This window comes from Sebastes fasciatus, chromosome 3 (assembly GCF_043250625.1).
Source record: "Sebastes fasciatus isolate fSebFas1 chromosome 3, fSebFas1.pri, whole genome shotgun sequence".
NCBI classification, from domain to species: domain Eukaryota; kingdom Metazoa; phylum Chordata; class Actinopteri; order Perciformes; family Sebastidae; genus Sebastes; species Sebastes fasciatus.
Genome location: NC_133797.1, coordinates 31,339,609 through 31,365,627, shown reverse-complemented (window position 1 = coordinate 31,365,627; position 26,019 = coordinate 31,339,609). Strand labels below are relative to the sequence as shown.

The following is a 26,019-nucleotide window of genomic DNA, read 5'->3' as shown; positions in this document are numbered from 1 at the left end:
TTGCAACCAGAATTGACACGAAGGGTGTAGCTAAGCACAACCGAATGCTGAATAAGACATTTTTAGGTGACCAAAGAGGTTACCATCAACTTTCATGAACTGAAAACACACTGTGAAAGGGTTAAAGTTGTAAGAGGTAAACACGGACAACGCCGTGGTAGTGACCTGTCAATCACGAGGTAGCCACGCCCTAAATCATACCCCGCTTTACTGTCTATTTTACTCTTAATGGCGATAGAGGAAAAGTCACCAAGATCATTAGGATTCATCTGGGAATCATCAATTTTACGGCAATTCATCCAATAGTTGTTGAGATGGTTCAGTCTGGACCACTATGGTGAACCAAGACTCACAAAGCGAGCGTGCAAAAAAAACACAATCATAAACTTCATTGTATTTTTCAATGGACAAATTTGTAATTGCAAAGCACAGATGCTCAATCTCATGCTGCATCCACGCAGACAATTTAAACACTTCAGTCCAAGTGCTTTTTTGTGTATACACTTGGGATGTGTCAATGATGCTAACCTGGATATGAATATAAATAAACTGCTGCACATAAACTCAGCTGGGGATTTTTTCATTGCCTCCAGCGATACACTGGGGCTGACACTGTACCATTTACAGATAGATCCCAATTAAAGTAACACCTACTTCCAATTTCCGTGTACTCCTACACTAACCATGCCACTGTGAGACTGAGCAGGTACACGCTAGACATCCATATAACAATATTTGTGTTGCATAACATGATAGACATGGATGTCTTTGTTAGATAACCTAATAGTTGGAAACCATGAGGCCTCGCCGTGCCATTCTAACCCTTGCTATGCGCACACGACTGGTGACATAGAAGTATAGTGTTATAGTAGAAAGAAAGGCCAAGTGATTAATAAAAACACCTGTAACACACACATAAGGGAAGCCATTTCACTAACACTAACTCAAGAGAATACTAATGTTTTTGTCCGGTGCATTGTGATGGTATTAGGAACTTTTGCTTACAGTATTCTTGTGCAGATCTACATCCTCTAACTCTATGTCAAGCCCTAATGGTAGCATCACTCACGCCCCAAACTCACAGCCCACCTATAATTGCTCCTCCAGAGTTCACTGTGTGTGTGACATGCCGCCCAAGCTTCACCACAGCCCGTGTAAGGGTCTTAAAAGCATTTAACACCAAAGTGCTACTTTACCCCCACCAAAAAAATCCCGTAGAGACACCTGGCGGTACGAAGACACCTCGGGGTGGCAATATTTAACATGGCGATGTTCGTTTTTTCACCCTCCCTCCTTTCAGCGTCACCTACAAGCATTACCCTCCCAATTTACTGTCCAACCGTCCAGAGTATACACACTTGTTGTACGTCTTAGCGCTGGTGTACATGCTCACGCTTTACATTTGAGCAAGATTGAAAGAACGAAAGGAAGTAAAGAGAGTTTTCCTCGGAGAGTCTGGGGATTGTTTTGGAGGATATTTTTTTATGTTTTCTCTGACAACATGGAGTACTGCTTCTTGAAAGGATTCCTAGTGGTTTTGTTGATACAACACAGCACATCTGAAGGTAAGGTGGCATTATGCAAATAGGTTTGATTATCTATGTCATTATCTTTGTATTTTGATGAAAAGAGTAACACCTACACACTGACTCCGAATAGACTTGCACCTACACGTGAGGTGCGTACAACTATAACTGATCCTTCTGTCTTTGTAGTTTGAATCAATGAATAATGACATAATCAACCAATAACCAGTAAGGATACAGAATGCTGCTATGTGTCTCATGAAGTGATTTGCAGGGATTATGGTGCCACATATGGCATCACTCCATAACTATAATCCTTGGACCTGTTCCTTCATCTTCAGTATCAATATAACACACACCACTGATCATATATTCCAGATTTGTCTGATGTTTACAGCTTCTGCAAAACACCACAAATATGTGATAATATCTCCCTAGGTCTGTCTACCTCCATCCAATCCTCCACAGCGGTCACCCTGCATGATGGCCAAGCCTTACCCCAGGAACCAGAGCTGCCCCCTGCAGAGGTGGTACCCGTGGTGGCCCCCCCTAGCCTGAAGGAGGTGCAGCAGGCCGTGCAGGAGGCCTCGGAGCAGGTGGAGGGTCGTGGGGCTGAGGAAGTGCTGAAGGAGCTGCTGGAGAGGGTGATGGAAGCAGCTCTGGGGCAGGTGGAAGGAGGAGGTGAAGCGAGAGCAAATGAGGAAGCAGTGCAGGAGGCGGTCGGGGAAGATGCCCTCGGGGCAGAGAAAGGAGAGACTGAAACTGACACAGAGGCAGAGGTGTTGGAGCAGGCAGTGGAGGAGAAGGAGGAGGAGGAGGTGGAGGGTGAAGTTATGGGCACCGAGGGGGGATATGCTGGCGTTGGAGAGGAGCAGGAGGTAGCAGAGGTGGATGCATTTGAAGATGTAGCCGAGGAGGGCAAAGGAGTTGTCGAGGGGGAGGGGGAGACTGCGGCTGGGTCTGTGGAGGAGACCACAGCAGGTGTAAAAAATGGAGGCGGCGAGGCAGAGGGAGTGGAGGTTATCGATGAGTCTCCAGACACCGGAGTCAGCCAGGGGATTGTGGAGGAAACTGTAGCTGCTTTGGAAGAGACAGGAGGGTATTTAGCAGTGGAGGAGGCCGAGGTGGAGGACAGCGAGGAGCAGGTCGTGTTGTCGGAAGATAAAGGAGCAACAGAAACACAGGAGGTGGAGGAAACTCCAGCTGCTGTGGAGGTGCCAGTAGGTGGAGAGCCGGAGCAGGAGATCGTGTTAGAGTCTGACCCTCGCCTTGCGGTGGCTGACGTGGAACAAATAGGGGATGTATGGGGAAATGAAGAAACTCAGGTAGATGAAATAGAAGGTGAGGCGATAGTCCCGCATTCTGATAATTACGAGATAGAGACCACACAAACTGTAGTAGGAGAGCCAGTAGAGGAGGAGGAGGAGGTAAACATAGTGAAGGACGCCGAAGGACCGGATGTAGAGGACGAACAAGGCCATTTAGTGGTGGAGGGAGGGGCTGCTGAGGAGGTGGGAGCAGAAGGTGCAGAAGTGGGGGAAGCAGAAGGGGATAAAGGACATGGAGAGAGTGTCATCAAGGAAGAGTCAGTGGCATTGGCGAATGAGGGGGGCGACCAACAAGCAGGAGAAGAGGAGCAGATTGCCTTGGAGCCCTCACATGGCAGTGAAAAGGAGGATCAAGGTGAGACAAGGGTACTCTTTGGAAGATGGCACAAAAAAATTAGGCTTCAGCGCGGTGGTCTGAGACTGGCACCATGCCCCGTTCGACCTACGAACAACCTCAAAATTCATTCCATACACATATCCAATTCTTCTTGTCGACTTTCTTCCCACTTTATTAATAAGCTCCATATTTTGGCTGCCCTATTCCACTTCACTTCCAGTACATCCTTATCTAATAACTATCTGAAATGTTGAATATGTAAAACATGTTCATAATTTGGGTCACAAAACCCTAAAACGGCACTGGTATTTGTCTTTAAATGTTCAGTTGCATTAGACTCAGCAGCTTTAGTTAAGCTTGCATTGTTTGCATCTTAACCTACTTTAAGAGGGGAAAGCTCTTAAATGAAGATTATAAGCCCCTTTAATACACTTTACAATAATATTGGTTACCAGCCCATGTTCTGAAAAACTGAGGCAAAACATTCAACATTAGCTGCTCTGGTTGGTTTTCAACAAGCTTTAGGAAGAAAGAAAAAAAATGTTTACTGACACGAACATTAATCATTTATCAGTCGAGACTTCTAAAACTCTCTTAAAGCCCAATCGTTAATGTAACGCATGCAGAAAGACTGGTATGTTAAATACACATTCTGCACTGTAAGGATACTGTGAGTGAGCTTACAAATGCATACAAATCATGCACCTACTTCCAATCTCAGCTGCAGCACATCTATGCATTATTCTACATTCCATAGGCCCACTCGACAAACCCTAAACCTTGACCTCTTGGCTTCATTTTCATGTGTGTGTCACATACCAAACCCCCCCCTTCTAGAAGTGCTGGTGATCTCTGCCCCGGAGCCGGAGGACGGAGATGAAGTCCCCATAGAGCAGAGCTCCGAGAACCCGGAGGCTCCCACCCCCAGCCCATCCCTAGGTGGGGTGGAGACCGGAGAAAACACCCTCGGTGATGAGAAATCCAACAACGGCAATGAGATCATCACCCCTACTGATGACCTTTTGCCACGTGACCCCGTTGTGGCCAAACCTACGCTGGATAATTTTGTGAAGGATGTTGTAGCTGAACCCCCTCAGGCAGAAGGGGAGGAACCAGGAGAGGCCAATGAGCTGGTGGAAGATTCGCCCCGAAACACAGGTAAAATGGAATGGAAAAAGAAAAATGTGAGGGAGAACTGAACTTTAAAATTAAAAATAATACATGCTGTTCTCAAGTGCAATTTCAGGACTTGCGTATCCGGCTATAAATGCTGTTGGGTGTATACTAGAGCAGATTTTCTGCAGCTTAAAACTTGGGTAGAATAAAGAAGATGAAAACAGATCATCATCGTGATTCTGCCAGCAAAATATGCAGATGGCCAACTTGATGTTGTTCCATTTGAATAAACAGTGGAGCAGGCTAACTACACACTGACTGGTGGGGGAAAGACCAGAAAGTTGGGACCATCCTGTCACAATGAATGCTATTTTCTTCCTCACTAAAATGGCTGAGAAGTATTTCCTTTATACTGTTTCTATGCATCACATACACGCCCCTTGGAGCTGACATAATTTAAAACAGCTGAAAGGTAGATTGTGTAAAATGACATGACAATAGAAAACAGGTATTTTCTTTTTTTTCCTGGAAAACTGTAAGTGAAAGTGAGGTAAAAATAGATGTCTATAGCTTCCTTTATGTGCAGGGACAGCTGATTTAGTTGTAGCAAAGTGTAATGTGCATCAGATGTCATGTTTCTTCCCCTTCTGCCCTCCCCTTTTTTTGCTCCCTCTCTACCTTAATGTATCCGTTCAGAGACAAGTGAGCTGGGCCTGGAGGCATGGAAGATTGGGGCTATTTCTGCTGCAGCCTTCTTGGTTTTGGAGACCGTTATCATCATCATCTATATCCTCAAATGTCGTAAGAAAAACAGGTAGGTAGCACCGGAGTCTGTGCACTTAATCTCAAGGAACACACATTAAAAAAAAAGGTATCTCATAGCCCATCATTTTCTGGTGGACTGAAAGTACAATCCAAATGTCCTTCACTTAATACTACTCAACTTCTAGCCAATATCATTTCCTGCAGCCTGTCATCCACTAACATAGTTTTGGGAAGGCTGAGCTACTTTATACATCCAACAGCCTCGTAGAAAAATAGATTTTCATTACAACCCTAATCTTACCGTACTGTAGTGTGACTTTTTGTTTTGGCTCGGTAAAACAGGCTCTTTACTTTTTATGAATGGTAATCAAAATAATACTTCGTCTACATTCGCACCACCAACCATATCCCAGTGCTTCTCCTTTAATAGCCGAAATAAGCCATCTGATTGCTAGCTGTAGTACCAACAGCGCTACAATCACAGATGGGACTTACAGCAGTGCTGGTACATGATTGCTTCTGATGTTGCCCAAGCTGCAGCTAACATTTCCACAGTGATAGATGATGGCATGAGGAGACGGTGCCCAGTATTGGTTCAGTATTTTCTCTCACAAAAAGAGAGAATGGCCTTTCAACAGTAATATCCTGTAATACTATTTTTATTACTGGCCCAATGCAGTATGTAGTTAATTTGTAGACGGGCAAGAGCCAGCAACAACATTAATATCTGAGATTTTTGTGTGTTTGTTTGTGTATATGCAGTACCCCGGCCCTACAGCGGGCATGTGAGGAAGGGTGTGTTGAACCGGAGGCGGCGACGGGAGGCGACTGCAATGACGACACACTTCCTGCAGGCAATGGGGACGCTCAACAGTATGTTCACATATAAACATCTATCCAACATCTATAGTGGTTACATAGATAGATACATGCAGGTGGATTATGAATTAAAGGCGCTATATACGACATTCAGAACCACTAGATGTCGCACTGGAGCACCGGTATCTCAGACCAAAACAAAAGGGGCGCGTTGCAATGAGATAAAGAGCAGAATTATGTCACCCTTTTGTGAACAATGTCAAATGACATGGTAAGTAAACAGTGTGGGAGGTCACTCTCTTAGTCTCTTTATAAACGCGGGGAGAGCCAACAGTTTCAAAGGGAGTGTGACTTCATTCTCTGCTCAGGAAATCATAACTCCACTATATCTTTACATAGCAAATAGTTGTTTGCTGCTACATTAATGTTTAAAATCTCTTATATAGCTCCTTTAAAAAGGGAGAAACAACAGCTTAAACAGTCTCTTGGGCCACCACGAGCTGCAAGAACAGTTTCAGTGCTCCTTGACATCGATTTTCCAATATTTGGAGGGATGGACACCATTCTTCCAAAAGATATTTCCTCATTTGCTGTTTTGATGATGGTGGTGGAGAGCACTGTCTAACATATCAGTCTAAAATCTCCAGTTTCATTGGCCCCTTGTGCCATTCTTTTTACATGTGCTGAATAAAAAACTGAAACTTAAAGGAACAGTACATTTACGGGATCTAACCTAACCCTAACCCATGGCAGAAATGTAATATCATGTTAATAAGTATGTTTTCTTTAGTCTATAATCACCTGAAAATAAGAATCATTGTGTTTTTGCTACCTTAGAATGAGCCGTTTATATCTACATACGTAGCGGGTCCTCTCCATGGAGCAGGCCGATGTGTTTCTACCGTAGCCCAGAACGGACAAACCAAACACTTGCTCTAGATATGGCCATTCACGTTTTCTTGTCGACCACCATAGTTCTCCTACACACTTGGCACACGGGAGAGTTTCAGTTGGTTACAATCTACAACCTCGCTAAATGCCGCCAGATCCTAACCACTAAACCGTTAAGGTAAAAATCAGACGAAACATCTGCATACATAAGGATCTCTAAACATTGCTATGCTAGATTGATTGGGCGCTGTGAGTACAGCATGCAGGTCTTTTGTCTGATTTAACTAATTTCAAGGTTTCATTTCCAGGTTACTATGATCTCACTGAGCTCCTAGAGACTTATTTTCTGCTACCACCAAACTGACTTCTGCAGTATCAGTTGTCACCAACACCAGCCGGATGTCAGGCTAGCCCATTGTCAGCCGACTAAATGTTGTGCATTGACCTGCAAACATGTGGTTCATATGAACCACCGTTGTGTGCTTCTCAGCTGATTCCCTCCTTAAGCTATGCGCTCAGGAGGCTGCTCACTGGGTCACATGAGAGTGTGAGTCCCGTGAACCCAAAGCATTACTGAGTAATACCACTATTCTTCCTAATCAGTCTAGCAGGCTTGGATCAATAATAAGCTAAAGGTGTGTGTGTGTGAGGAGTGACCATGTGAAAGTACGGGGTGACGATGTGTGTGTAAAAAAATGGGAAAGAACAAGACAAAGATTGAGAGGGTCTGTGTAAAGAAACAAAACTTATGTGCCCACATAAAGTTGTGTGTGCGTGCAAGAAACAGAAATCTGATGTGTGCCTCGCACAGACGATAACAAAGCAACGCTGAATTATTTAACAGTCAACAGAGTCATCTTGAAATGTGTCCTTGTTAAGAGATTTTATAGCAGCAGTGACAATCCAGTTGTCATTGAAAGATGGAATCACTAAAAAGGCTGCTAACAAACAACAAAAGTCACTTTTAGAATACTATCTAAGAGTCACAAATTTAGCAGCAGTATCATATACTCAACAATAAAGGTATAAAGTGCAGCTCCTTGTACACACAAGGATGCCAGAAGCCACGGTACAAAGTAAGCAAACTCAGTGAGTGCAGATGAACTGCGGAAGCCGGTCGTGTACATTTCAGAACCTGAAATCTTCTTCTTTAGCTTGATGTCTTTCTGCATATGCATTTCCAAAATGAAGGTGACCGTGGTTCGTAAGCACGTAAATGGTTGTAACAGAAGCCAAAGATATCAGTATTCAGACACTCTAAATTTTAATATATGCTCCCTCAGAATTCTATTGAACTTGGTATACAGCATTTGCAAAGGCAAAATGGTGGTTTTGCATCATGCAATCTAGCCATTTGGAAAGCAGAAAGGCAGGGTCTTTGGAGGGGCGGGGGTTTGAAATGGGAAATATTGGACATTTAGCAGGACTAATAATTGAAAATAAAGAAATGTGAGATCCACAAGTTAATTTAATTAAAATGTCTATATCTCCTCCTATCTCCTACCTCCTAAGTGATTGGTTGTTTTAGTAATGTGCCTTAAAGTTCTGCACTGGCCTAAATTTAAGACCAAAAACGGGCCGCTTCTTTGAGACAAGAACTGTCTCCAACTGACTGAACCAGTGCTTCCAAATTTGATGCAATTGATGAAATTTGATCGACCCCGACCTAGGAATCAAAGCTACTGTATATTTGTGCTTTATTTTATCCATTTCTGACCATTAACTTACCAAACTAAATTAGCAACACTGGCCTCTTTCCCTCTTCCCTCTCTCTATATGCAACACATTGGGTGTACATGCATTGATGCAGACAATTGTTACAGAAAGGAGATGGAAAAAAAGTGAACTTTCTTAATAAAATACATTTGAAAACAACAAAACCCAAACACGATCCGAGCCCAAAGCTATATATAACAAACCTGTCCCTAACCAAGCCACTTGGCCACTTAAGGTTCCGGCATGTTGCCGAATGCTATTGTGCACCATGCCAGATTACAGCAGAGGACCACAATGCATTCTGGGTAAGATGCAGCCCTTCAGCGTACATGATTTATACATCTGGAATGACACTTAAGATGGCGCTTTGGATACCCTTGAAGGCGAATCAACCAGGGCATTTTAAAACGCATGCAGCACTTTTAGAAATTCTTCCATCCAGGACACTGTCACCTGCAATTATTCAATAATGTCAACGGATCTATTTATATCTGGGTGTGTCATTACCTCCCAGCGTATCTCCTTCCACCACAGTTTGCAAGCTTCTCCATCTGGTGCGTCATTAAATAAACAGACCTTGCGGTGGAAATATTAGCATTCGCTCGCAGCGTATTCAACAGCAGTTCAACAGCCATTATGAAAACACCAAATTAAGTTGTGTGTGTATTTTACTGGTACCCCAGGTGTCCCATCAAACTGAGCCTGTCTTTGTTCTCATGTAAAGCAAAACCTATTTTATCCCCACTTGTGTCAAAAAGCCTCTATTGCGTGCACTCTGTCAATGATATTATTCCTGCTATCAAACAGCCCCGCTCTGCTATTTACTCAACTGTTCAATGGCTGACACACTGTCCTCTCTAACAGGATAGCAGCACTTGACCCATCTGATGTTGCTTCAACCCTGGTCCAAAACAAAGAGCAGCACGAAGAGGAGCATGCGATAGCCATGTCCGACCTCCCTCCCAGCTCCGCAGAGGAGTCGGCCAACACTGGACCAAGACCAGACTCCTCACAAGACTTCAGGACTTCCATTCTCTAAGGGATCCAAATGGTTTTGTCTGTTCCTACTGTATCTAAATAAAACCCAAAAAGCCACTCTCCATCCCTGCACCCAGTCCCAATTCACCCAGACACCCAATGACCTACCCTAAATTCTCAAACCCTAACCAACCCAACACAGACTGCCTTGGATTCTGACTGAAATAACTACTGTATATGTAACACATTTGTATTTGGTGTTTATGACTGTATGCCTGTCTGAGTGTAAATTGAAAGAAAGAGATACAGTCACACATTTGGCATGTGTGAACGTAGGAGTGTGTGTGTTAACAGGTGAGCACACTTGTGGGAATGAGTGAACAGGAAGAGCATGTTTTAAAATACTCTGTGCATGTATGAGAGTGTGAGTGTGTACATGGGATGAAGGTGTTATGAATCTAGTTTGATGTAAGCTCTTTAGGCTAGAATGAAATTGTTAAGAAATGTTTTTCATACTGACCTCATCAGTCATGCTGTACAAAGCTGATGTTGAAAAAAGATGTAAAAGGGGCAGTGGGTATATTCACAAAGAGTTTCACAGCTGCACAGTCTCATTAAAATGTACAACACTAGCCAACTAGCCATTGAAAAAAAAAAGATTTTTCATTATTATTGACATGAAGTTTAAAACTTGATTTGATTTTTATTCTACATAACTCCTGGACTTTGTATCATCATTTGTGATTTGAACAGTACCAAATTAAAATGATAATGTTGAATTTGTGCTTTTCGTTCTTACATCCCAAGCATGGATTTTATTCTGTACTCTGCAGTTACTCCACAGTTTGAAAATGTTGAGAATTTGAGCACACACATTACGTAATTAGAGGGAACAAACGACGGATTTGTGCGCACAAATGATCAAGAACCCCCCCCCCCAGACACCTGACTGCCTCCGCAGATACCAAACCATCATCATGTTGTTCAAGTTCCCATTTGGATCTTTTATTGTGCGAGTGACCACACAGACTGGCGTCATTTGGGTTATGATCACAAGGCATATGAATGAGTGCTTGAAAAAGCACTTGAACCCTCAAGTGTATCCATGTGTACTGTGTGTGTTCTCTATGTGTGTGTGTGTGTGCTTACACAAGCTCCGGAGAGGTCTGGTCATGCGCTCGATAGCTATTTAAGCCAGGAGACTGAAATGGGCCGACTCTTGGGGGGCTACAGTTCTGCAGAAAGAGAGGAGCAGCATGCACAGTCAGAGGTAGGGGAAACACATTACACCGACTCTTTTTCACATAATGAACTGTAGAATGCAATAAGTGTGAATGATTGCTTCAGCTCCATTTACAAACTGAAAGTGGATATGAGACTAATGTACAATTAAGCTATTGGCAAAACTAAAGAACGAAAAACCAAGTTTGGTTTCAGATGAGGATATACAACAGATTGCCACATAACAGCCCATGTTGCACTGGCTGCATATTATGATTGAGTAGTAGCATTAAATCATTCATAATACACAGTATCTCTATTGAAAGGGGAACATGTAAAACACTTTTTTCCCAGTTTTTTTTTTTAGTTTTTTTAATTGGTAACTTTTCTTCAGTGGTTTCTATCAAAAATAATTGCTGCTGCCAACCTATTAGTCACTCCCTTCCTTCATTCCCAATCAACAAGCTTCAAAAGACAAGCAAATCTAACGACAAAAAAGGTTGTAGCAAATCATCTCTCTGCCGTCTGTTGTTGAAAGCATTTCTGAACTTGTAAGAGTTGAAAGCTAATGGCTTTGTGAATTATGAATAATGACTCGCACTGCCTGCAGGGGCGTGTAAGAAGTGAAGTTTCAGAATAATGTTAAGACAATTGGCTTTAACAAGAGAACACAAACCGAGTGAGTTGTTCTTGAGTGTAATTGAAGTGTATGTCTGCAGCGCATTGGATTTTTTTTTGTCTTCCATTTACCAAAATGTGTGCTGGGAAAGGCTCCAGCCCCCCTTACAACCCTGAACACGATAAGTGGTTTAGAAAGAGATGGATGGATGTGTAACAACAACTCTCAACATGTAAAATGTGTCTACTCTCTTTGTGTTTCTAAAAGTACTGACCTACTTTATTCTTACCTAATTCTCCCAGCTAACTCACTTCATGTACCTAAAATACGCCTTTCCTTTTCTCTGTACTTTGGTAGTGTATGGAGAGTGGGTCTCCTGGTGGTGACCCTGTGTGTCACCCGAACGCTGGCCCAGTTCCCCCGGGAGTGCGTCACCCCCGCGGGGCTGCAGAGTGGCCAGTGCTGCCCGTCGCCTACAGGGGCGGCGGGGGACGAGTGTGGCTCCAGCACGGGAAGAGGGCAGTGTGTGGCCATCGCGGCAGACAGCCGGCGCCACGGACCCCAGTACCCTTATGCTGGGCGTGATGACAGAGAGCGGTGGCCGCTGAGGTTTTTCAACCGCACTTGCCAATGTAATGGGAATTTCAGTGGCTATAACTGTGGGCAGTGTCGACACGGGCTGACTGGACCAAACTGCGATCAGAGGATCTCTGTGGGTAAGAGAATGGATGCTGTCTAAACTCGGCATTGGCAACTTAAAAATTCTATCTCTGACTGTACCCTTTAAGATCTCAGTGGGCCTCAAAGACGTAGGAAAATTCAACAGACGAGGGAATGAGGGCAACATTTATTGTTCGGGAAAGGCAATGTGTTAATTTTTAATAACATTTTTCTTCCCCCCTCTCTTCCTTCGTTCCTCCCACACCCCAACAACCCCTCACTCTCTCTCTTCCTGCCCTTCTGTCTTCCTTCACCCCATTAACCTCGCTCCAGTAAGGAGGAATATCATGCAGATGAGCACAGCTGACAAGCAGGCATTTGTGAACGCTTTGGACCAAGCTAAGAGGACCGTCCACCCTGACCTGGTCATCTGTACACGGAGGTACATATACATATATATATATATATGTATATATATATATATACGTATTGTAATATTAAAATCATTCTGTATGGGCTTGATTATGAGAAAATTGATTTAATGAAGTAATTTGAAAGGGAAGATTGCGGTACAGACAGCCGAGCTTTGCACAAAGACCTGCGGGCTCCATCTAGCTGAGTCTGGCAGTTGAAAGCTCCGTAATATAGCTATGGGTGAACCCATGCTGCGTTTTGAAAATTATCAGTAAAATCGTAAAATTTCTCGTGGCAGCTTTCTGCTTAAGCAGCAGGTGGAAGTGCAAATTATCAGTTTAGGCAGGAAAAAGGGGATTTACAATCTTCTAAGTAACAGTACATAAATCTGTGAGTGACCTCCTTCTAAGTCAGTTGAGGATTATAGTAGATTCATTTTTGAAACAATTCTCAGCTGCAGGTAAAATAACCCTTTTAACCTCCTAATAAAAAAAATAAATGTCTCCTGTATTAATGGGCACGCCCACGATCTCAGCTACAGGCCTTATATTTCAACCCCCCGCCCTCGGCAGCTACACACTGAAAGAAAATGTGCATGCAGTGCTTACCAATTTATAGTGCAACTAAAAGCGTATATTCTCTCATAGCAAATCAGTTTCTGCATTGTAAAACGAGAGGATAAACAGGCTATTTTAGAACAGTGTGTAGGAAAAAAAACCTAAGGTGACATTTATCCTGCTGCTCCTCTCATCTATAGGTACCAGGAGGTGTATGGGCCCGATGGCAACACCCCGCAGTTCGAGAACATCACCATTTACAACTACTTTGTCTGGAGCCATTACTACTCTGTCAGTAAAACCTACCTGGGGCCAGGCCAGACCAGCTTTGGAGGCGTAGACTTCTCCCACGAGGGACCCGGTTTTGTCACCTGGCACCGTTTTCATCTGCTGCAACTGGAGAGAGACATGCAGGTGAGAAGAGGGTAGGAAGGGAGGGAGAGAATGGGGGGATAATGAAAGGGAAAAGGAAAAGGAGAAGGAGGTGGCTTTTGAGCTGATGGAGTGATATGAAGGAAGTGAGGATGAGAGAAAGGATGATAGGGAGGAGGAAGGAAAGAGTGTGGGGATTTGAAGAGATGGAGACGGAGTGGAAAGCTATTTGGGAGGAGAAAGGGGGCACAGGGAGGGAGGAGGACAGAGAAAAGAGAATCATATTAATGTAGAAAATGGTAAGAAGATGAGGGAAGAAGTGAAATAATGGAATGAAAGTACAAAGACAGTGGAATACAAGGAAGGAAGGAGATTAAATGGCATGAAACAATTCGGGGAAAATTATATTTTTTAAAGCGAATGTATCTATTGATCCACTTTCTTTTGTTCCCTCTATGCAGGACATGCTGGGCGACCAAACCTTCGCCCTGCCCTACTGGAACTTTGCCATCGGAGGCAGCGAGTGCGACATCTGCACCGACGACCTGCTCGGAGCCAGGAGCTCCTTCGACATCAGCTCCATCAGCTCCAACTCCGTGTTCTCCCAGTGGAGGGTCATCTGCGAGAGCGTGGAAGACTACGACACTTTGGGCACCGTGTGCAACAGTAAGGGCAGTCGCAGAAACACACACACAAACACACACACAAACACAAACACACCACACTGTGCAGGGGAGCGGCGTTGATATACAGCGTAGTCTCAGCTGCATCAGAAAAGAGGGCAAAGAGCTCATAAAGAGAGCATGTAGAACATAAGCTGCTATAAATAATACCTCAGTGCTGTTGTGCCACATTCGATATCGCTCGCTATTACTACAGTTTGTTTGAAACTAACAACTTCCTCTGAGTTGCTGCATCCAAAGTAAAACTGGATTTTGAAACGTTTTTTTTTTCAGAGCCTAATTTCTCTATGGCAGACATCAGAACATACAGTGTTTCAAGTGTTAATTCCCAATGGGTCGAGCGGTTTAGACTAGAATAAGGCAACTCTGTGTAACACTGTAAGCTAGACTTTACGTGATCAGATTTGCAGGGATTGGATCTCATTCCACGCTGGCACCAGATTACAACCCTAAATCGCTACTTTTGCTTTACTTTTCAAATTCATACAATCATTTTTTTCATGTGGTATTGTGGAATAATAGAAGAATGTCAATCCTCTTTTGGCGTAGTGCTCTACTACAAACGCATTAAAGGGGAGAGGTCCTTTTTTGAACAACTGCCTATGTATAAGAAAAAAAAGCGGAGGGAATTCGGTAACAGGTAGAACATGTGAGCGGCCAACGTGTGAGCGATCTGTCTCATTAATCCCCTTAGAGAGTCATGACAGGCCTGGTATTTCCTGCATCAACAAGCAACATCTCCTTAAATGGGTTAGGGGTGGGGGTGGCGGTTGGGGGGGGGGGGGGTTGCCTCATTTGTGCGTGTGCTTGTTGAAGACAGGAATCTAGCAGTCTACTGGTTCCTTTGATCTGAGGGAATAATCTTCAAACAGACAGACAACTCAGTTATGTAGCCTTCTGTTTATGTGCTCGTGTGTGTGTGTGTGTGTTTGTGTGTGTGTGGGAGAGAAAGTACAAAAAAAAGAAAGAAAGAGAGAAAGAGATCATGCATGAGAGAAGGAAAAAAAAAAGAAACTTGTGTTCAGTCACAGAGCTCCCACTCCCTACTGTTGACTTTTAGTGAATAATTAAAAAAGAAAACTGCCATCCTGTCATGTTAAAGACTGATCAAACTAGTCTAGTCGAGAATTAGAAAGCATTTCAATAATGCAACATGTCTAATCATCTGTCTTTCCCACCTCTGTGGAGACTGCCGGCCTGAATCTGAACTACAATGCCCCAAAAAAACTATATTGTTCAAGTTATCTTTTTTGAGTGCAGATGAGTTAGATAATATCATCCCTGACCTTGGGTTTTGTCTTCATCACCCAGGCTCAGAGACCAGCCCCATCCAGAGGAACCCTGCAGGCAACGTGGCGCGGCCCATGGTGCAGAAGCTGCCAGAGCCCCAGGACGTGCTGGACTGTCTGGAGCTCAACGCCTTCGACACGCCGCCTTACTACTCCACCTCCTCCGAGAGCTTCAGGAACACCATTGAAGGTGCGCGGTTATGTATCACGGGTTAAGATTTAACATCCTCCCCATCAACTAGTGGAGGATATTCAGGTTCAGTCGAGCTGCTGAAGTACTGTGTGACTTCACAGATACACAAACAATAGACCATTCACTCACATATGGTTAGCTCCACCAACGCAGCATTTGTTGTTCCTAATTTTGGCAAATCAGAGCTCTGATTTATTGGCTTTGTTGTTTCATACTTTCTAGGCTACAGCGCCCCGCAGGGGATGTACGACCCAGTGGTCCGCAGCCTCCACAACTTGGCTCACCTCTTCCTCAACGGGACGGGCGGGCAGACTCACCTCTCGCCCAACGATCCCATCTTCGTCCTGCTGCACACATTCACCGACGCCATCTTCGACGAGTGGCTCGGCAGGCATCAGCCAGGTACTGATCTAGATGCAGATACAGAAGAAACTCACTCAGAAGGAAGAATAGATGGATAAGCTTATGTTTTTTCACCCTGCAGGTGCAATAGTTTACCCCGAAGAGAATGCTCCTATTGGGCACAACCGGAGATTCAACATGGTTCCTTTTTGGCCTCCTGTCACCAACGCGGAGATGTTTGTCTCTGCCCCAGAAAACCTGGGATACTCCTATGAGGTCCAGTGGCCGGGTAAGTAGCAGACACACACATGCACACCCACACACACCTAATGACCCCTTGTGACCTTCCCCCTACTCTTCCACAGCTCGTGCCTACACCCTGTCTGAGATCATAACCATCGCCATTGTCGCGGCGGTGCTGGTGGTGGCAGTGGTGGGTGGCGTCATCGCCTGTGCCGTGCGCGCCCGCTCCTACCGCTCAGCCGAGGCCCTGGAGCCGCTGCTGGGAGAGACTTTCCGACGCTACTCAGAGGACGACCGGAGGTTGGACAAATCGCAGTCTGTTGTCTAAAACCCCACGCCTTTCTAGAGAGGCCTTAACAATTTTCAAGTGTTTGTTTTTGCTTTTTTTTTTTATTCCCCTACTTCTTCTAATAAAGTTGAACTGGTTTTGAACCCAGAGTCTTGAGCGTCTGTGTCAAATTATTTGCTATAAATTGTAGGGCTGACAAGAATCCGGCACATCTTTAGTTTGACACATACAGAGCAGATCAGACTGCAGCCCGGAGGTCAGACTGCCTGGAGCAGCTCAGCTTCTAATGAACGGGCAAATTGCTGTTGGTAGGGAGACAATATAGAGGACTATTTCTCTCCCCTATAGTGTCCCTATTTCAGCTCCTAAAATGCAGACAAAGGTCATCTATCTGTAAGATCAATAGCAACTGTCCTATTAGGTTTGATGTTCCTATTCCATTCATTCTGCATTCAATCCAGGCCCATTACTGTGTGAGTAATATGCTGTTAGTGTACGGTATGAACAGACAGGTCTCAATACTAGGGGCCTTTGCTGCAGGCGTAAATTTGCTTGTCTGAAGCCTGAGGCGAACCAGCAAACCACTTAGATGTGATGTTGCTTCTCACTGGATGAGTCACATCAAGTCCATGCACATGTCCACGTGTTCATAACAGCACACACACCGCCCTCATGTGGAGATAACAACACATTACTGCCAAAGCATGAGACAACTCACTTTACAAGTCATATAGGCTACTTCCCCCCCACAGTAGTCATATATTAAACTCATATATTATAGAATAAGAGCTGCATGTAGGGAATAAGGTCAGAAAAAGAAAAACTGTAAGGATTTGGACATGTGATATGTGTTATATTTGTGATAGCTCCATATAAATAAGGCCTTCCTACCAATTTAGTTTAAACTCCTGTTGGAATGTCAACACAGCAAATTAGTGCATCATTTATTACTACAATGTCACCATGAAGCTGCGACATACCTGAGAAACACTGTCCATGCTTGTTTTAGTGGTGAAATCCTGCAGAGGAGTTGCACACCTGTTAGTGACGACTTCTGAGTTAAGACAGGTCCTGTTTCGACACAGTTCTGGCAAGCAGGCCTGTGCATGAGTTTGGCTCAATTCTGCTATTTTTCTTTTCACATTTTTTCCCATAAACCGTGTCTTTCCTTCATTAAAACGGATGTACTGTAATGTAGGGTAGTTTCTGAAGTGCACAATGCATAAAGAATGAATGCGTCCTGTGTCCTGTTAGGACCTTTTTCATCTGCAGCAGGGCAAGGCCACGTTGAAATTGCGGCCACCTGCCCTTCTACGTCATTACGCACAAAAACGTACTATTTAAGATCCGAAGTTGTAATCACCTGACCAACATACTGTACCCAATACGATCAAACAGAAACAACATCATCTTACTATTTTCAGACTCAGACATTAAGAAATGGAGATCTAAATACATCACTTACCCTGTAAAGCCCCAAGACAAAAGAAGTCCATTTCAAAATAATGTCTAATATTTATCCATCCAATGAATTGCTAAGACTGAGATTTAATGCTGATCACCATAACTGCAACCTTTGTGAGACTGAGATTGAAACTACTGATCATCTGTTTTTCCACTGTATATATTCTGCAACATTTTGTGGAAGATTTGCAGGACTGGCTGTCAACCAAAATCCAACTACTTACTCCTCTCACAAGAGAAGATATTGTGTTTGGTATTAACATGAAGGACAATAAGAGTGACTTGATATTGAACAATCTGATACTGCTGGCAATTTTTTTCATCCGTGCATCCAAATGGAGGAAAATGAAACCCCTATTTTCTGTTTTCAAAAGGGACCTTGTGGACAATCATCCCAGTGCTTTAAGACTAATGAAAGGACAACATGCAAAGTGTCTCCTCAGAGCTTATGAAGAACTGAACATATATGATGATGACCCTTGGAGCTACTATGGAAGAGTGCAGTCTTATTATTATTTATTTATTTATTCATGCATTTCTTTTTTGTTCCTTGAATTATTTTCTACCCCCTCTTTTATTTTTGTTATTATATTATATTTTTTTATAATGTAAGTTATCTTTCCTATCCAATTGTGCCTTGTATGTTCGAAGTATTGAGTTTAGATTGCAATGCCTTCATGTTTGTAAATTAATTTTCTTCAATAAAAAAAAAAGATCCCATGTTGCCAGGTCTGTAGGCTGTAGCTAACATTGAGGACAGACAGATCCCACGTTGCCAGGTCTGTAGGTTGTAGCTACATTTTGGACAGAGAGGTCATGTCCTCGTATGTTTTTCTGAGTATAAAGTTATGCCAAGAAGTACTCAGATGTTTTACTTAAGTAAAAGTAGAAATACCATACTACATTTCAAGTAAAAGTCTTGAAATCAAAACGATATTTAGGCCTAAGTATTATCAGCAAAATGCAATTAAAGTATGAAAAGTAAAAGTAGTCATTATGCAGAATGGCTCCTTTCATTAGGATATATTATCATAGAATATATTGTTCTGTTTTTATCAATAAGGAATACACCTAAGAGCTTTTTAATGTTGTAGTTTGTCAACGTGGAGCCAATTTGATACTTTTATATGCTACTACTGGGTAGGTTAGAAGTATAGTAATGTGTCATATCATATAATCTGATCATTTAAAAAGTAACTAGTAACTTAAGTGTCAAGTAAATGCAGTGGAGTAAAAAGTATAATATTTACCTCTGAAATGTTATGAAGTAGAAGTGGAAAGTAGAAATTCTCAAGTAAACGTATGTAAAAAAAATACTTAAGTACAGTACTTGTGTAAATGTACTTAATTACATTCCACCACTGAGTTACACATAGTGACATTTGAAATGGGAGATGCCAATGTATTTTAGAAACAAGTGTCTTAAATTAACTTTGCGAGATACACCTGTTTTTTTTAATGAATTAAGAATTTCACACAAGAAATAAATGAATCAAAGAGGAAAAAGATATCAAAATTAATGGAGAAATCCTCAGCGGTTTTAAAACTCCTAACCGGATGATGTGGCATGTCATGCAGCGGTTTCTCTGCTTTAACTGCATGACGGTGTCTAATTATTTCTTGCTCCGGGCTATGCCACTGAATAAAACGGCGTGACACAAGCATGAATGCTTCTCTGCACCAAATTTCCCATCAGTCCAGCTCATTTGCTTGTGACAGCCAAGACTTATAGTGGGAAATGAGAGCTGGTGGCACCTAAATGTATAATTTACTGTAAACCTACAGTATGTACAGTGGCTACAGTAAGTCTCCCTGTCGGAATATTTTTATGTTTCTTTAAGGAAAGCAACATTTTGAGACTCAGCACTGAACTGAATTGCTTAGGAATGGCATTTTTGCAGTGCATGCTGGTATCCTGAAAAATAATCTCATGGGGAATGGATGGAAAAGAGAAAGAGAGATTTATTTTGGATCCACCATTAGTTGGCTGTTCTCTCTGTACCAGCAGGTTACACTGACAGCAAAAAGACAATCCTGTCTGTGGATTCATCAATATGGGTAGATGTGACAGTCACACACGGAACAATCATTTGGCCACTGCTACCCTCCCGAGAGAGAGAGGATCATTAGTGCCTTTCATGACAAGTGGGCTCTCATGGAAGTCCTCTTATTCTCCACTGCAGAAAAATGCAGCCTCAGTGGATATAGGCCCCGCTGTAGGTTTTATATATGATGGAAAAAAGGGTGAGAAGGGTCAAGTGGTGGAAAAGTTCCCGTTGCCTGTGGCCTGCTGACATATTCTTTATAAATGTTTGAGGAAGAGTGAATATGAGCCTGGTTGTGAAAACCAACAGATCAGTTTTTCTTGCTTGATGAAAGAGGAGAGAGGGAGGTGTCAGTGCATCTGAACTCCCACAGGAGTTGTATGGAAATCCATTGAAGCTCACATGATAAAAATGCAGTATTAAAAAAATATATAGATTTGTTTTTATATGCCAAACAAGTAGCAGATATAAAGCTTTTATCTTTCACAAAATAAGAACCATTATATTGTTGGAAACATTGCGGTTAAATGCACAAAATGCATTTAGCCATTTCCTCATCTTAAAACCCTCTCCACGCCAGCCTTTAGGCAAAGCAATTGTTCATCTGGAGAAGGATAAACCAGACTGCGATGGCTGGGTTTCAATAAAGCTTGCAATGTGAACAGATGGCTTTGATTAATGCGGAGGCTCCAGACAGGATCTCCCTAGACATCTCCTATTTCCTAAATGAGACATTTGTGTGCAAATGTATTGTTTGTCATGTTGTCACCAGTAAGTCCAGTAATTAAAGTGAAAGTTCTGTGCTTTTACTAAAAAAAAAAAAAATGGCACAGGTCTCCCTTGGTGTTACTCTGACTCAGGTACTAACTTTAGATTCATTTCTTCAGCTTTCTCTACAATGTTGTACTCCTCTCCTCACTGGTGGAAAGTAACTAAGTACATTTACTCAAGTACTGTACTTAAAGGAACAGTTTGTAACATTTTGGGGGGGGGGTGTATTAGCAGAAATTAAATATAATATTCTTATGTTTTCATTTGTTTATAATCACCTGAAACTAAGAATCGTTGTATTTTCGTTAGCTTAGAATGAGCCCTTCATGTCAAAATAGGGAGCGGTTCCTCTTCAGGGAGTCCACCATGTTGCTCTGCTATGTTACTACAGTAGCCCAGAACGGACAAACCAAACACAGGCGGCTCTAGCAAAGGCCTTTTGCGTTTTTACGTTACCTGAAGGCCACCGTAGTCCTCCGACACGCTTGTGAAACTGCGGTAACGTGAGCCGGAGAGTGTAAAACCGTGGTACCACCAGCTGCCGTCTGATTTCCGTTGCTCCTAAAGTAGCGTTATTATGGTAAGGATGACCTCTGAGCGAGTTAAACGGCATTACCACGGTTTTGCACTCCGCGGCTCACGTTAGCGTAATCTTGGAAAGGGAGGAGTGAGAAGGAGGGGTACTCAGTTGGTTGCAGTCTACAACCACACCACTAGATGTCGCCAAACCCTACACACTGTACCTTTAAGCACAATTTTTAAGTACTTGTCCTTTACTTGAGTATTTCCGTTTTCTGCTACTTTATACTTTACTCCACTCGCAAATATTGCACTTTTTACTTCAACACATTTATTTGATAGTTACTTTGCAGATTGAGATTAATGATACAAAATATAATCAGCAAATAAATTATGATGAATTATTACCTATTGTATTGCTACTTTTACTGAAGTAAAAGATCTGAGTACCTCTTCCACCACTGTCTCTCCTGTTGTCACTCTAGTACCTACACCCTACAGTATGTGATTTAGTGCTGCCCTGTCACTCCATGATGTACTGTGTAACACACACTTCACTAAACCTGAGTGATCGTGAATATGTATTCATGTTTGACAAAGACAGAGAGAAAGAGCAAGAGACAGAGATAAAGAGCATCGCCACGACAATAAAACACCCCCGAGGCAGAATTCAGTTCACTGGCTTAGAAATAGATGCAAAAATATGCAAAAAATTAAAAGAAATCTTGCATCTATTCTTAAAAAATGGAACTGCAGGCACAGACGTCCTCATTAAACAGTTCAGGAATCTCAGATTATCTCAAATACTTCTTTTCTTTCTGGTCTGCATCTGTGGGATTTTGAAGTCAAACAAAGTTCTTATTATCCCACACAGTATTATTCAAGAGAAGCATCATAAAGCATCAAGACAGATGTATGTGTTGCTGTCATCGCTCATTAAAACATGACAATATTTAAGGTGACTGCTTGTCATTATACACAGACTGGTGCGTCAGGAAGGAAGGAAGCAGAACAATAGAAGTCTTGAACTATGCAAAGTTTTGTATACCAAACTCTAACAAATGAACATTTAATATGATCACTTACAGTACATTCAGTTATACAATGTTACACAATCGCAAAGGACTACTGACATAAATGAAATCAAATGAACGACTGTGAGGAAAGCATAAATATCAGAGTATAAATAAATCCATATAAAACAGGTACTAGCTTTCTAAATAAAGATTGCACATTCCACTATAACAATACTTCCTAAAGACAACTGATCAAGTTATAGTTTATGAAAGCAGTAATAAATAATAAATAAATCACACTGATATTTAAAGTATTAAAGAAATGTAAAGTACATTGATTATTCAAGCAATCATGACACACTTTTTTTATTAGAATGTGAGAACGAAGGTAAAACAGTCTTCTAAAGCAAAATGTCCTAAAAGCTTATTGCCATACAAAAGATTGGCAGAAGCACTTGGCATGTTTTGGGTCCTAGGAGTTGATCGCAGTAGTTAACTCTGAATGAACAGCAGCCAGACGGTAGTAAATACATTGGTGCTATTGTATGATGTATATCAATGCGTAACTATATTATAAATACCTTGAACGGGATAACTAAGACACAATATATCACAATCAGTTGGCTTATTTAATATATGCCTTTGGTGCTTTGATTTCTATGAGCATCACTTCTACAGTATGGTAACTTTAAAAATATTCTGTTTGTATGAATAAAGAGATATTCATTACTAAGATGTGAAGATTCGTATAACATAAACACATTAGTTCTGATAACACCTTCATTGGAATATGAGTTAATATTGGGAAAACTGTGCATGTAAAAGGGTAACTTCAGTATTTTCCAACCTGGACCCTATTTCCTCATGTTTTTGTGTCTAAGAGACTAATGGGGACAACAATTTCTGACATTGGTCCAGCATTGAGGGAGAGCGCTATAGATGGTGCAATTGGGGCAAGCTTGCACCGTCATTTATGTCCACTAAAAGTGTGTGTGTTTGCCACCGACAGGCTCAGATTGTTATTATAAGTGTCTGACATTTTGGAAAGAGTCTCGCTCAAGTCTCGTTCTGAAATCTGGCGAGGTGACGTGTTGCCAAAAGACAACAATAACAGTTGAATACATCCATGGTGGAAACGCAAGTGCCAGCCGGGCAGAGTTTGTTGTGTTGGAGTACAGAAAGCGTAGCTTAGTGTTATCTAAAATATTTTCAATGTCATGGCTGAATATTTAGAGGATTTTGACAATGTGGATGTGATCTTTGAATTCGATGGCCGCCCGTATTTATTTGAGCCAGAGTATATGGATATTCAGATTTCACAACGAGACTTCTCCTTGAACGCACCTCGGACACAACAAACAGACCGGATCAAGCGAAAGGTAAGAAAAACGTTTCACTTCTCTGTAGGGTCCATTCCATAATGTTGACAGACACGTATAATAATAATCTGAGCCTGTCAGCGGCAAAAACAAGCACTTTTAGTGGACGTGATGTTAAACTGATGCTGCTCCCTTAACCTAGCAGCGTTCGCCCTCAGTACTGGACTAAAATTTGGACAAAACAGGGTCCAGGTTGAAATATACCATTACCCTTTAACACACCCAGTTGCAGTTAGAGGTAGCTTCCCCGAACTAAATTCAGATAACTAACAGTATCTACTCCTCTTAGGATTTTTAACAAAACTATATCACTTCAACTGTCCACATTTGCCTTCTCAGGTGTGTGTGTGAGGCAGTGCTACAGGAGGCAGCTACATTACTTCACTACTTTGCTACTTTGTAAAAACATAATGTCAATCGGACACAATGGGCTGCGTCTCAAGAGAGTACCGTTAGGACTACAGTTCCCTTGGTCTTCTTGAGGATGTCCACGGCTTCAGCGTGAGTCACACCCTCCAGACAATGTCCATTCACGGCAATGATCTGATCTCCACCCTTCAGCCTGCCGTCCTCTATGGCCGCCCCCTGCAGAGGACAAAGACTAGTCAGTCACCATGCGCAGATCAGAGATCACAATCTGTTTACACCATTAGACCTATGTACTGTACACACAAAAGTCAAAATGAAAGGAAATGTCACAACTGATAACACTGAAATAAAATGTCTTTATAAATTAAATTCTGTTAAACATATCATGTATAAATTAGATGTTTAACTTGATACATTGCTGGATGATGTATTAACAATAGAATTATTACTGTAGGATTTATTAGAGATGTGTCAGGACTTTTGAAATTTATCATATATGTATGTCAATTTTGGTTATTTCCCAATGTCTTAATGGTTAGTTGGGTTTATTTATTTATTTATAATTAATTTAATGTTCTTTAATTTTTTGTTTTTTATTTATTTCAAATTTTTTATTTACTTATTTGTAATTGATTATTTTAAGGTATTTATTTAGTATTTTTTAACTTTATTTAGATTTACATAATTTTATTTATTTACTTATTATTATTATTATTTAATATCTGACTTCCGTGGTTTTTGCTATTATTATTTTCTTGTGTAGTGGATATAGTTCTTGTTTTCTTGTCTCTTACTGTATATGATGAACACAGTATAACTGAACAACATGCTTTTCTGAGATTAGATCTCTGAACCAGGATCCCCATGACAGATCTCTGCCAGGAGGACGTTCACTCACCTTGTTGAAGATCGTTTTGATGTAGATGGGCAGGTCTCCATGAGGGCTGCTGAACCCTCCTACGATGCTGAAGCCCAGACCTGAGGAGCCTCTCTCTAGAGTGATGGTCTTATATGTGCGAGCACTGCGGGAATAGGATGTAAAACAATAGAGGTGTGTTGCTGACCGTGTTAGTGCTGCACTAGCTCTGCTCTATACTGTGTGTTTGTTTATGAAAGAAGTGTTTCATCTCACCAGGACAGACAATAGGTGAGAAAAGAGAGGTGACTTTCTAACGTGCTGTATGGTTAAATGTGATGAATTATTACAGAGTTTTGAGTGTCATATTCAAGAACACAGTTTCTCAACCTTCTTGAATAATAAATGAATTAGGTTACAAATAATTACTTTTACTAGTAATTAATGTACTTCTTTCAATTAACCATTTCCTTGATTAAAATGTCAGTCAGTTTCTGAAGTTTTATAGCACATTCAAATGTATTATTTAGTTTGATAAGCTGTCAGAAAACCCAGTGTTATTTTCACAATGAATTGTCACAAAGAAATTGTCATTTTTAGCGGAAATTGCCTGGAAAAAAAGTATTGAAAACAAAGCATAATTCAAATCACGAGAAATATTCTTGTCTCAGTGGCTTCACTTTCTCATTATTGTCAAGGGAACAGGGGTCTGCCATTGTCCTCATTCGGTGAATAAACCAGGAGGGAACCAACGTAATATCATGAAGTACAACAGCAGGAGACTGTCAGGAAACTGATTCTTACCAGAGGTTGTTGTGAAAGCGGGGCAGGCTGCTGGGCTGGCCTGACGACCACGCATGCACATCATTGTGCTCCTTTGTGCTGCACCCACCTGAACCCGCTGCCACCTATACACACACACACACACACACACATACACAATCTGACACTAATCTGATATCCCACTGCTGTAATAAACACAGCCATGCCTGTCCCAATGTTAATACAGTGGAGTAATACAAATATAAAACCGTCTGTTTTTTTTTTTACACACAATGTACTTGTCAAGAACTGAAATTCAGCTCCTTACAAACACCTCTTTTTCTCTCTTGCAACAAAAGTCTTTGCAGAGGCTTATTAACATGAAGACAAACAGCTAAATCAGTGTCAGAGTTACAAATTACAGTGTAGTGTTCACCAGCAAAACACTGATAACGAGGGGAACGACTGAAACGATCTCAT

The 26,019-nt window shown here is 41.9% G+C and overlaps 3 protein-coding genes across 9 annotated transcripts in view; 1 reads left to right on the top strand and 2 right to left on the bottom strand.

Annotated features, from left to right (window-relative positions):
* Window positions 1-15,877, bottom strand: part of ptprdb (protein tyrosine phosphatase receptor type Db) — a 229,609-nt gene extending 213,732 nt beyond the window's left edge. The window contains exons 1-3 of the mRNA XM_074630242.1: window positions 15,769-15,877; window positions 13,254-13,343; window positions 10,626-10,711 (exon numbers count right to left, since the gene is read on the bottom strand). The gene's annotated coding sequence lies outside the window, so the exon portion shown is untranslated. The remainder of the gene's footprint in view (window positions 1-10,625; window positions 10,712-13,253; window positions 13,344-15,768) is intronic.
* Window positions 10,685-16,503, top strand: tyrp1b (tyrosinase-related protein 1b). Its single transcript, XM_074630256.1, has 9 exons — window positions 10,685-10,746; window positions 11,674-12,032; window positions 12,310-12,418; window positions 13,148-13,361; window positions 13,781-13,985; window positions 15,314-15,481; window positions 15,707-15,886; window positions 15,969-16,115; window positions 16,192-16,503. Exons 1-9 carry the CDS (start codon window positions 10,733-10,735, stop codon window positions 16,395-16,397), a joined length of 1,602 nt encoding a protein of 533 aa, XP_074486357.1. The 5' UTR covers window positions 10,685-10,732; the 3' UTR covers window positions 16,398-16,503.
* A 5,707-nt stretch (window positions 16,504-22,210) lies between these two features.
* The window catches only part of LOC141764746 (multiple PDZ domain protein), a 46,906-nt gene continuing 43,097 nt past the window's right edge, over window positions 22,211-26,019 (bottom strand). For all 7 annotated transcript variants that reach the window (XM_074630212.1, XM_074630216.1, XM_074630217.1 and 4 more), the window contains 3 exons: window positions 25,582-25,685; window positions 24,820-24,943; window positions 22,211-24,137 (listed from right to left, as the gene is read on the bottom strand). In XM_074630212.1, coding sequence (XP_074486313.1) covers window positions 23,991-24,137; window positions 24,820-24,943; window positions 25,582-25,685 — 375 coding nt within the window. In that variant the 3' untranslated portion in view covers window positions 22,211-23,990. The remainder of the gene's footprint in view (window positions 24,138-24,819; window positions 24,944-25,581; window positions 25,686-26,019) is intronic.